The 12,537-nt window shown below is 40.4% G+C and overlaps 1 protein-coding gene across 1 annotated transcript; it reads right to left on the bottom strand.

Annotated features, from left to right (window-relative positions):
* Nucleotides 1–7,344, bottom strand: LOC137049301 (gastrula zinc finger protein XlCGF57.1-like). Its single transcript, XM_067427808.1, has 3 exons — nucleotides 7,250–7,344; nucleotides 6,438–6,622; nucleotides 1–1,107 (listed from the first exon to the last, which is right to left on the bottom strand). Exons 2-3 carry the CDS (start codon nucleotides 6,559–6,561, stop codon nucleotides 47–49), a joined length of 1,185 nt encoding a protein of 394 aa, XP_067283909.1. The 5' UTR covers nucleotides 6,562–6,622; nucleotides 7,250–7,344; the 3' UTR covers nucleotides 1–46.
* Between the last annotated feature and the right edge of the window lie 5,193 nt (nucleotides 7,345–12,537).

Genomic DNA, 12,537 nt, shown 5'->3' with positions numbered 1-12,537 from the left:
TGAATTTGCATGTGGTAATTAAGGTTTATTTACATCTGAATCTCTTTCAACACTGATCACATGTAATTGGCTTTTCTCCAGTGTGAATATTCATGTGTTTCCTAAGGCTTAGTCCCCGTGTGAACCCATTCCCACACAAAGTGCAGATGTAAGGCTTCTCTCCAGTGTGAATTCTCAGGTGCCTGTTAAGGGTTCCTTTGTCAGTGAAACTTTTCCCACACTGTTGGCAGGTGAACGGCTTCTCTCCAGTGTGAATTCTCATGTGGACGTTAATATCTCTTTTATTTCTGCAGCTCTTTCCACACTGTTGGCAGGTGTAAGGCTTCTCCCCAGTGTGAATTCTCATGTGGACGTCAAGGCTTCCTTTTCGAGTGAAACTCTTTCCACACTGTTGGCAGGTGTAAGGCTTCTCTCCAGTGTGCATTCTCTTGTGCCTGTTAAAGCTTCCTTGTTGATTGAAACTCTCTCCACACTCTTGGCAAGTGTACGGCTTCTCTCCCATGTGAACTCTCATGTGGACTTTAAGATCTCCTTTATATCTGCAGCTCATTCCACACCCTTGACAGGTGTAAGGCTTCTCTCCAGTGTGAATTCTCATGTGGACGTTAAGACCTCCTTTATTTCTGAAACTCTTTCCACACTGTTGACAGGTGTAAGGATTCTCTCCAGTGTGAATTCTCATGTGGATGCTAAGATCTCCTTTATTACTGCAACTCTTCCCACACTGTTGGCAGGGGAAAAAGCTCTCTCCAGTGTGAATTCTCATGTGGACTTCAAGGCTTCCTTTTCGAGTGAAACTCTTTCCACACAGTTGGCAGGTATAAGGCTTCTCTCCAGCGTGAATTCTTATGTGTCTGTTTAGGCTTCCTTGTTGATTGAAACTCTTTCCACACAGTTGGCAGATGTACGGCTTCTCTCCCGTGTGAACTCTCATGTGGACGTTAAGATCTCCTTTACATCTGAAACTCTTTCCACACTGTTGGCAGGTGACATTTTTAGTTCCTGTCTTTTGAGCCTGTGTCGATCTTTCTCCAGTCATGAAATCATGGTCTTTCTCTTCTTCCCTTTCATTAAGTTCATGACTTGCCTCTTCCAGTTCCATGAGGTCTAGGACAAAAACATACATAAAACAATTTAGACATATAAACATAGTATGATATAAACATAGACATAGTATGATATACAGTATAACCTTTTCTATCCAAAGAATCAGGGTGGGCAGCTTTTGTCCTGGAGGGCCACTGTCTTGAGTTGAGTTATAATGAAAGACGCCTGCCTTTAATTTTCAAGCAGTCCTGAAGACTTGGTTATATTTGGGGATTGGGTTAAATTTTGCAGTGGTATTTGATCAAGGGTGTAGTAGTGTTTGGAGGTTTGACCAAAAATTATTATTATTTGTAAAAAAAAATTGCAAAATTTTAGTGGTTTCACAGTATAATCACTGTTTTTACCTAACAATTCAGAAAATTAAAAATGTAATTATAAATATTATTACAAAATTAATGATGATGATGAAACTAATAATAATAAGTATGTTTTTACTGTTCAATTTATTTAATAATTTAATATTAATTTCAAGGTAGCCAGAGCTTTTATTTTGCCAGGTTGGAATGAAGACCTTTTGAGTTTCTATGTGTTTTAAAGGGGTGATGAATTGAGAAATCAACTTTCCCTTGAGCTTTTGATATATAAAAGGTCATGGTAATATAAGAATATCCTGTACGTTTCAGAGCTGAAAACTTCTTGCTAGTCAAAGAAAAGCTTTACCAGTTCACTGCACGTCTAATTCAGTAGCCCCGCCCACAGACTCATGGAGCTGTTCGGATCACGCTAGCCAGCAGCAATAAACATGCCAAAGATGGCAAGATATTGCGCATGTCCTGGTTGTTGTAGAAAAAAGTTGCTGCATAAGCTTCCTTCAGGTCCTAATATTAGGAAGGTGTGATACTTCATTTATTTTAAAGCTCACATGGGGAAGACATATACGAGTATTCGCTTAATTGCACTGCGGAAACGTTTGTAAACAAGTCTCAGATTGATACTGGATTTGCAAACATATTGACATTAAAACACAATGCTGTGCCTTCTATATTGGGCTACCAAAATGAAAGCTCGTCGGCAGGCCAGTGTGCGTCCAATCAATTGCAGGTGGATGAGAAAAGAATCAATGTGTTTGTTTAGCCCCGTTTCCACCACAGGAACTTTACCCAGGAACTAGGAACTTTGGGTGGTACTTCGTGTGTTTAGACCGCAGGAACCAGGGTATAAATGAAGTTCCGGGTAAATATTTCCCCCTCCAAACGGCCCTGCTCGCGAGGTAGTACTTTTTCAAAGTTCAGGAACTTTCGAGGGCGGGACTTGGGCGCTGAACATGCTGATTGGTTGAGCTCACGCAGCATTTTTAAGTTCAACAGGCATTTTTAAAAGTCTTTTGCGAGGTTCGTTCTGCGTTCAATAAATATCAGTCTTGCTCTCTGTCTGGTGGCGCGCGGTCGTCTCAGCCATCTCACGTTCAATGTCCGTAATAGCTGATAATAATATATTGTCATTTTAAATCTAGCTTTACAAGCTTTCTGAATATGCTGCATGCTGCTGAATCTGCATATTAGTACTCTTTTCTGTCGTTGTTAATTACCTCGTAAACCTATACATAACCAGCAAAAGCAGCACAGCTTGAATCTCTTCCATACTCGTTATAAATTTTTTTTCACCATGTAAACGACCTGACCGATTACTTTTAAGTGTGTGTGTGTCCTTACATGACGTGACGGCGTCACGGCGCGCGCCGCGCTCATGTTGACAAGAGAGGAAAGTAAATTTTTCTGAGGGGTAAACTTTTTATTTCGTGAGTTATGAAGATAATGTTGGAGTAATGACACAACGTATATTGCCCGGGCAGTTTTTACTTTAACTGCGCCTGACAGAAGATTTTTTTCTCTGGGATGATTATTACACTTTACAACAAATAGATATAAATAATACTGTATTAGTCCTGGTGGCCGTTAAGAGTTGCTATGGCCTCAGTTAACACATTCAGCTGCTGGAGAAAACAGCGGCGACATTTTTGATGCGGCAGACAAACTGCATGTGACAAAATGATTGCGATTGAAAGTCATCACATGTAAACATCAGATCGGTTTAGATAACGTCTCATGTAAACAGTCCTTTCAATCGGTACACTTAAAAATGATTACATGTCCTTCACTGATTTGGAGGAGCAGTCGCGTGCAGTCCTAACGTTACATCACCGGACTAATTTGCCTAATCTTCTCGGAACTTTATCGCGGTCGAAACGCAGACAGCTGCAGGTCTGGGGGGGAGAAAAGTTCCTGTAAAAAAGTTCCTGGTACAAATTGTTCCGGGTAATTTTGGTGGAAACGGGGCTTTTGATAAAGCTGTTTACAAGCCCTGTGAGAGAATCATTCCAGTTGCTGCTTTCAAAACAATCCCTCCCTCATGTGAACTGAACTGACAGGGGAGCTGAAGCTCAATAAATATGCAAATCTTTTCCAATCCTAGCCGTGAGCATTTATGTCTCCACGCCCATGATGATGGCACGCCCATCAAAACCCAGCGTTCAGGAGAGAGCCTCAAAACCAGTGTAGAAAATAGCCTATTACTTATTAGTTATGATGTTTTTGAATGTAAAAAACACACAAATGTCATTAGTTGACCTCAGAGAACAGTATAACATTTTAAAAAAAAAGCCAGTTTAACAATTGGTATATTATTTATTAAGGGGGGGGGGGGGTGAAATGCTGTTTCATGCATACTGATCTTTTTACACTGTTAAAGACATGGAATCCCATACTAAACATGGACAAAGTTTCAAAAGTTAAAGTGGACGTTTGATGGGAGTATTTCTTTGTCAAAAATACTACTTCCGGTTAGTCATAAGTTTCGGCAAGTTTTTTGCGATCATGCGTCCCCTTGACGTTAATGGGGGCGGAATTTCCTTGTATGGGCCTTACGGACAATTCTACCGGAAGAGCGTGAGAGAGAGAGAGAGAGAGAGAGAGAGAGAGAGAGAGAGAGAGAGAGGGGGAGAGAGCGAAAGCAACAGGCTATGCCCATCAAAGCGCTGGCTCGTAGGCTGCGCTGCACAGGTGATGTGCACAATTAACAATGACATCAAAAAAGTGCGTTTTTGGTTGCCAGACCAAGACAGTCCTGCACAGATTCCCCAAAATCCCCGCGGTAAGGCAACAGTGGATGTAATTTGCTTTTCCGGATCAGCAACTGAGTTGCGCGAATGTTTATATCTGTTCGCTGCATTTCGGTGCCGACTGTTTCATAAACAAGGCCCAGCTCGACGCCGGATTTTCCCAATCGCCTAATGCTGAAGGATGGAGCAGTCCCAACGTTAGAACCGCAGGCTGTGAGTAAGACTGATTCAAATGTCTGTGTTTTTGCCTATGCTCATCAAGTAGCCCAAACATGATCACGTATAGTTAATTGATCAATGGAGCATGCGATGTGTAGTGCGTGTACATTTGTTTAGCTGGCCACTATATGTGTAACTTTATGTTTGTGTATTGTAAAAGCACTCCAAACAACAATACACAAAGAGTGGGGAAATATGTTGAACTAAATAAGCGCGCTTCTTCATTCAAATTCGCTACTATTCCGTGTCTTTCTATGTAAACACTAACTTAGCCTGCCGTGCAAAACCAGTCTGCTTACTAACGTTACAATTGTCTACACAAACCACGCGTAAACACACACACACACACGTGCACAACTGCACTTCCCACATGTACACCTTCAAAGACAAAAATACGACGATATAATTCAAGTATAAATATGTAAATAACACAAGTCGCTAAGCATATTATATAGTTAGTGTATAACTTGTACCACATAGAGACGTCCTGCTCTAGTCGTTTTTGCTGCTGCTCCTGTTCAACTGCAGCCTCTGGGTCTGATTCCGGATCAGATGTATGGCTGTATCTGATTAAAAGCCATATTTTTATTTTGAATAAAGTTTTTTTCCCGCTGTTAGGGATGACACAGCTTTACGACGCGCTCAACACAATAACAGCGGCGCGCACACGTCATTATTTAGCTCCGCTCACACGACACGCCCCCACCCGCTCGGCTTTTTTCGGAAAGACTCGGAACAGCGCATCTTTCTTATATAATTATAAAAAAAAATAAAGACTTTTCGGAGATATGCAGGATGCAATGCTACTCTATAGTAGGGCTGTACTATAATATTCGAATATTCGTTCGGTGAGGTGGCATTCGATTTTCAGTTTTGAGATTCGAATATTCGGGGGGTTTTTCAACACGTGACTTCCGTCGCGGACTCATTCTCACTCATGCTTGAAATAATACTAATAAATAAAATAAAAAAACACCGCAACATGCTTTCAATAAAAGCATCGCGCATTTTAAAGATTTAAATTAACAAAAAGTGAGAATAAAACAAAATAAATCCCTTATATAGAATAAAACTAATTGTAATAGATATTACATTTTGTGTCATTTTAAAAACATTTAATTTATTCTTATTCAACTGTTTATAAGCATGCTACCGTGTTCTTTATTTATTACAGTTCGTTGAAATCACTGTGTGTTACTAATTTAATTTCTGTTTTGGGATTCATTTGTTTTAAAGAAAGGTTCGTTATTAATACCTTATTAAAGTTCTTGCTCTCAACAGACTTTGTGTTTTGTATCACTTGTGCACTGTGCGTTTTCGGAGCATAAACCTGCCCGTGTAATGCATACCGGAAACTGTTCTATTTAAAAGATTATTAAATGTTTATTAATATTTAGAGAATGTGTGCCACCTGATCATATTGCACCAAATGCAACACTGCACTCCACTGGGTCTGCCGCAACACATTTACGATGCCGAAGAGTGAAACGTGAAGTCGTGAAAGATGATACAAATGCAAACCGACACTATTATTATATATTTAGCCCCACCCACCGAAGCTTCGAATATTCGATATTGATTGCCACCTAAGCTTCGAAGCTCAAAAAATGGCATTCGAAACAGCCCTACTCTATAGGTACACAAGATTGACATGACTCTGACTGAAACTGAGTGTTTCACCCCCCCTTTAATCGAAGTACAATCTAATAATGCAGTGCTTGACATTAACGCTTGTCCGGGACAAGTGGGTTTTTTGAAGGGACAAGTGAAAGAGAATTTTACTTGCCCGACGGACAAGAGCCTGATTAAATCAAAACATAACTAGCGAATCAAGAAAATGCAAGAATGATTGTGCATTCATTTAGTGTAAGTGGGGATCGATACTGGATGATAATATATAATGAACTGACGATAACAAGGTTGCGCTGTTGACGCTCGCGCAACCTCTCAAGAAGAAATTACAACACTAGAGCGTCACGACTAAAATACCATCATTAACATCTGAACATTTTAATGATGATCAAATTAGTTATTTTTTGAGAATGAAACCAACCTGTTTGTTCCTCAGTTTCTTCATGTTGCACTCTAAATGTTTCTTCAATCTTCACATCTTCATGGTTTAATCTGAATGTTTCTTCAGTCTTAATATCTTGACTCTCCACTTTAATAAATGCCATTTTTATAATAGCATCACATGGATCTCAGTCATTTCATCAGGAGTTTTTCGGTATGTTTGTCCTGTTTAAGATGAGAATAATTAACAGAAAGAAAAGCACATAAAACCTAAATCTGAGTCTCAATCAGCTCTAGTTTGGTAGTTCAGTCTCTGGTAAAAGAGAAAGAGTTAAAGAACATAAATTATCTGATTAGACTAAAAACACACAAAACTAAATCTCTTGTCTCATTAAGCTCTAGTTCAGTCTCTGCTAAGAGAGTCAGAGAGAGAGTTAATGGACTCATTCAACTCATTAGACTAAAAACACTCAAAACTAACACAACAAATTAATAAAAGAATGCATATTCATATACAGACCCTTGGTATATTAGTCTGTTTAGTTTTTTAATGATTTGGAGAAATCGAGATTTAAATAGAAATATAGCGCTTTGAATCACTGAATCATTTGTTGTGAATCAATCGGTTCAATTGACTCGGAGAATCGAAAAGTTCCAGTTCTCGCGTCATTCGCCAGAGTTTGAACTGGTTCATCATAAAGAGCGAAATGAGACGCTCCTTCTGTTACTCATGAGTTTATTTTGTTACTTTACTCACACAACGTCAATGTTAGATAGATAAATCAATGCAATATTACATCTAATAATACATCATTCATTCTGTGTTTGCTTTAAACACTTTAACGAACAAACCTTTCTTCAGCCGAATCACAACAGATGCAGGAGCGCGGCGTGTCCTTATGACATCACAATCGAATACCAAAATAGGAGTCCCAGCACTGTTGCATCTAAAATCACAAGTGCATAGAAATTTACGTAGAAAAGATCTATTAAAAAAGTTAACAAAATTCAGAGCTGAATGTATTATTGAAATATGTTTAACACAATGGTACATTTATAATACAGTTCACATTGTCAATAAAAAATAAATAAAAATAAACCAATAACACAATGGAGTTCCTTAATTTTTCTGTTTGTATGAATAATTTCTTACATATTTTTTTCATATAGACGCACATCTACTGGCACAGTATTTGTGTTCATTGTCCCATCATCCACACGGTTCAGCCACTAGCCTTTCACTAAGACCAACTCCAGTATCTCTCCGGTTCATCCATTTTTGATAGATCAGCATTCAGGGTTAGTTCACCAACAGATGAACATCCTCTCATCATTTACTCTCACCCTCATGACACACACACACTGTTAAAAATAAGAGTACAATTACAGTAAAAACTGTCCAATAGCAACAGTAACAGACTAAAATAATCCAAAAGAGTATTTCACCATAATAAATGTTAAGTTACCCTAAATTAGATAATTTACACATAACTTACATAATTTACACAGTTACACATAACTTACATAAATTACACAGTGCGTAAATTTATTTTTTACCGTTTTCATATAAAATATAGACAACACATTAAAAGCATTGACCTCAATTCATTACTGCGTAACAAGCAGAATAGAGAGGATTTTACATCAACACCACCGTGTGTTGTAAACAATGTAATACGCCTTTTTAGGAAAACTGGCTTGACTGTCCACTTTCAAATATTTTCAGAAAATGTATGCATTATAAAACTACCTTGAATGATGCACGCTCTTCCTATATTTCCAACATCATCAATAAAGCTAATAATAGACCAAAAAAATAGTTTAGCAATGTAAATAATTTAGTCCAGCCATCAGCCATAGTCCAAGTCAGTTTGATTGTGATGATTTGTGTGGCTATTTCTTGCACCACTTTCAAATTAAATTGGAGGCTCTATGTAGGTATATTGGCACTGAACAAACCCCTTCTACTTGTGAGCAAGCTCAATCTACCCATCTGTTAAAGGGATACTTCACCGCTTTTTCATATTAAACTATGTTATTCCCTTAACTAAGACGAGTTGTTACATACCTCTCTCGTCTCAGTGCGTGCACTTAATCGCTCTGAAGTGCGGTGATGATCTGATAGCATTTAGCTTAGCTCCCTAAGCCCAGTTCATTCACTATGGAACCAAACAGAGATCAAGTTAGAAGTACCAAACACCTCCACGGTTTCCCTATTTAAATACAGTTACACGAATAGCTGAACGATCAAGTATGGTGACAAAATAAAACGTGGTACTTCTCTAATCGGATTAAAAAGGAGAACTATAATGTATGGTACTTCGGCTCGGTGCAGTAAAAAGTCCCGGCCGAAACATCTTTCCTCACACCTCCCCCTCACTCTCTCATTTCTGCCAATAGGGAGATGTGAGGGAAGATGTTTCGGCCGGGACTTTTTACTGCGCCGAGCCGAAGTACTCTCATAAGTGCTATTCCGCCATACATTATAGTTCTCCTTTTTAATCCGATTAGAAAACCACCACGTTTTATTTTGTCACCATACTTGATCGTTCAACTATTCGTGTAACTGTATTTAAATAGGGGAAACGTGGAGGTGTTTGGTACTTCTAACTTGATCTCTGTTTGGTTCCATAGTGAATGAACTGGGCTTATGCCCGGGTGCATAAGCCAAAATGCTCCGGGTCCCCGCAACGCCAACAGGCCAGCCCAGACCTACCCGCCGCTCCAGTGGCAGGGAGTGGGCTGGAGAATTGGCGCAGAGAGAGAGGAGAAACGGAAGCACTATATCCCGAGTCCAGCGACGTGGGGCGGTGGCACTGGACCCATTCGGCCTTCTTCTTGGGTAGCCGAGCGATGAATTGCTCCAGCACCACCAGATCGATCACCTGATCCACATCGCTTCCCTCGGCCGGTAGCCACTTGCGGCAGGAGTCCCGGAGCTGTTGGGCCATCGCGAAGGGTCGACCGGCATCGCCCCGGTACAGGGACCGGAAGTGCTGGCGATGTTGCTCGGGCGACCGGCCGACCCGCTGGATGATGGCATTCTTCAGGTTGTCGAAGACCAGGAGGTTCACTACCGGAAGTTTTTGCGCGGCCACCTGGGCTTCGCCGGAGAGCAGGGGAATGAGGCGCACCGGCCACTGTTCACTGTTCAGAGACGTCCTCCAGGTGAGGCTGTAATACGAAAGTATTAAGGAGACCAGGGTACGGTTGAGAAGGGCGGTGACAGTGTATAGACGCTAAAGACCTGTGTGCTCAGGTGTGTTTGAGTAAACTCTAGTGATAGTAGCTTCTTGACGCCGTCACCTTACTTCGAGAGGCGAATTACCTCGAAGTATTGAAATTGTGTTAGATGTCTTCGAGAAGGGGATTACCTCGAGATACTTTAGTTTTATATTAACAACTGGGAGTTGTTTTGAATTATTCGTGGTGAAGTCAGATATTTGTTTTGAAAATTTCTACGACAGTCTCCTCCAATTGGGGTGTCCTGAATCATCAGTCTCCAGCAGTGGTGGAATGTAACGAATCCATTTTTCACGGATCTGTTCTTTACTTAAGTAGAAACAATAGTGCATTCTTTTTACTTTTACTTTGTTACATTTTGCAGCAAATATTTTACTTTCTACTTCACTACATTTCTACAACGTTCTGCCATATTTTCGTTACATTTTCAGATCAGTTTCAGGGCTCGAGATTAAGGCTTGTTCGGATAGTTAATGAATAATAATATATAATGTATGAACTGACGGTTGCGCTGTTGACAATCGTGCAGCGTCTCAAACTTGAGTAAAGTTGGCAACTACAACTTTATTTTCCTCAAAACAAGCTTTCCCAGGGCCCTATAATTTCCGCGATCACGGAATCGCGGAATCTGCATATTAGCGCGGAATCTGGTGTTAACATAGCCTGACAAGCCAGACCCACATCAAGATGTTTGGTCTGGAAACTCACCATTGACAGGGCTCAATCCGAGGGGCGGGATAAACAGTTGTCTTTCAAACTCCCTCTGCACGCAATAGGATAGCGCTACCACCAACCAGAGCAACGAAGGTGAAACAGAGCTTGTTGATAGATTAAACATTCGCCGTATCCGGTCAGCAAAACTCAGAACATATCTTCTCTTTTTAAGAATGACTTCAGTGCCGTTCTTTATTCTTTTCTCAGAGAAAAGCTTAACGTTGCGTTGATTCTCTTTATGTGATTCAGATCTTGAGAACTGTGGAAGCGAACGGTTTTCTTACTATTGTAGAGGTTTGAAATCTTGAAATATGCAATGGCTTACACTAATAACTGTCTAACATTATTCCAGGCAGCTATTCCCATTCACAGTGTCCATTGTCAGCCCAGCACAGTTCAATAAATCCACTTGAGAAACGTTGTTGAAATAAAAGATGAAAATCTCCGGTTTTATTCCTTGGTTTCAGATTTAAAAAAGAGAATGTGAGCTGACTAAAACACTTCTTCTAGTTACTATAATGAAATAAAAGATTCCTAACAGAGAATTAGCTAAAAGTTGGCAGTTATAAGGTAAGAAAACCGTTCGCTTCCACAGTTCTCAAGATCTGAATCACAAAGAGAATCAACGCAACGTAGCCGGAGTTGATCTGTTCTTAAAGAGGCAGTACACTATTTTACCAATATGTACCAAATCCTAATAAACACATGAATTTTAGTAAGCTTTTAACCTTTTAAGTATCATATAACATTTTAACCATTACATGAACTTCTAAATGAAATTATTTACCTTTTTAACATCAATTCTCATTCACATTACTATGAATTGTGCTTTGGCCTCTACATACCCGGCCCCTAATTGCCTTCTATCCTAGAAGCAATTACAACTTTAAATGTCTTCCTTCTGAATAAACTCATTAACAGTCCTTTTTATACTGCTTCCTGAAGTAAGCAGAGTTTAGTTATCGGCCTCTCAAGCTCATTCGTCTTTGTCTTTACTCGAACCTTGCGGACCACTCCATGCTCGTCCTCCATAGTCTTAACGATTCTTCCCATCAGCCATGATCCCCTGGGGGCTGATTCGTCAACAATCAAGACTACATCTCCTGGAATGAAGTTCCGTGATGAATGGTTCCATTTCTGTCTCTTCTGGAGTTGAGGCAGATATTCCTTGGCCAGCGCTTCCAGAATAGATCGCTCATATACTGGACTTGCCTCCATCTTTTACGGGCATAAGTATCCTCCTTATGGAAGAGTCCTGGTGGTAAGTTGGGGTTAGTCTTGAGCAGGAGTAGATGCTGTGGGGTAAGAGCTTCCAGATCATTTATATCATTGGAAGGCATGGTAATAGGCCTACTATTCAGAATGGCTTCACATTCACAGAAGAACATCTGAAGACCTTCCTCATCCAAGTTTTGCTCTCTCAGTATGGCACCCATGATTTTCCTGATGGAGCGGATGATTCTCTCCCACACCCCTCCATGGTGGGATCCGGATGGCGGATTGAATAACCATCTGATGTCACGTTGGAGCAAGCTGTTCTCAATTTGTGAAGTATTCCACTCTTTTATTGCCTTTCTGAGCTCATGATCAGCTCCAACAAAGTTGGTCCCATTATCAGATCTCATCTCTTTCACCTGACCTCTTCTTGCAATGAAGCGACGCAGAGCTTGAATAAAGGAGTCTGTTTCCAATGATGTTGCCATTTCTATGTGGACCGCACGACATGCAAGGCAGGTAAATATCACCCCATATCTTTTAACACATGATCTTCCACGTTTAATGTTAAATGGCCCAAATAGATCCACTCCAGTTCTGGTGAAGGGTGGTTCGTCTGGTACGACTCTGTTTCTTGGCAAGTCCGCCATCATTTGTGTGCCTGATGCACCATGTTGTCTTCGACAGATAGTACACCGTGACAACATTCTTCTGATTGAAGAAGGAGCATCGATAATCCAATACTTTTGACGTACATGAGACAAAACATGATTACGTCCACTGTGTCCCAGCCGCTCATGTGAATCTTGGAGAATCAGATCAGACACACGATGGTTCTTAGGCAGGATCATTGGATGCTTGGCTTCGGCTGGCATGGATGCTCGACTAAGCCTCCCTCCAACACGAAGGATTCCCTCTTCAAGTTGTGGATTCAGTCTGAAGATTCGACTACTCTTCTTGATGGAGTC

The sequence above is a fragment of the Pseudorasbora parva genome, chromosome 20, assembly GCF_024679245.1.
Source record: "Pseudorasbora parva isolate DD20220531a chromosome 20, ASM2467924v1, whole genome shotgun sequence".
NCBI lineage: Eukaryota > Metazoa > Chordata > Actinopteri > Cypriniformes > Gobionidae > Pseudorasbora > Pseudorasbora parva.
The sequence above is the reverse complement of the archived record's forward strand: the minus strand, read 5'-3'. Positions and strand labels throughout refer to the sequence as shown.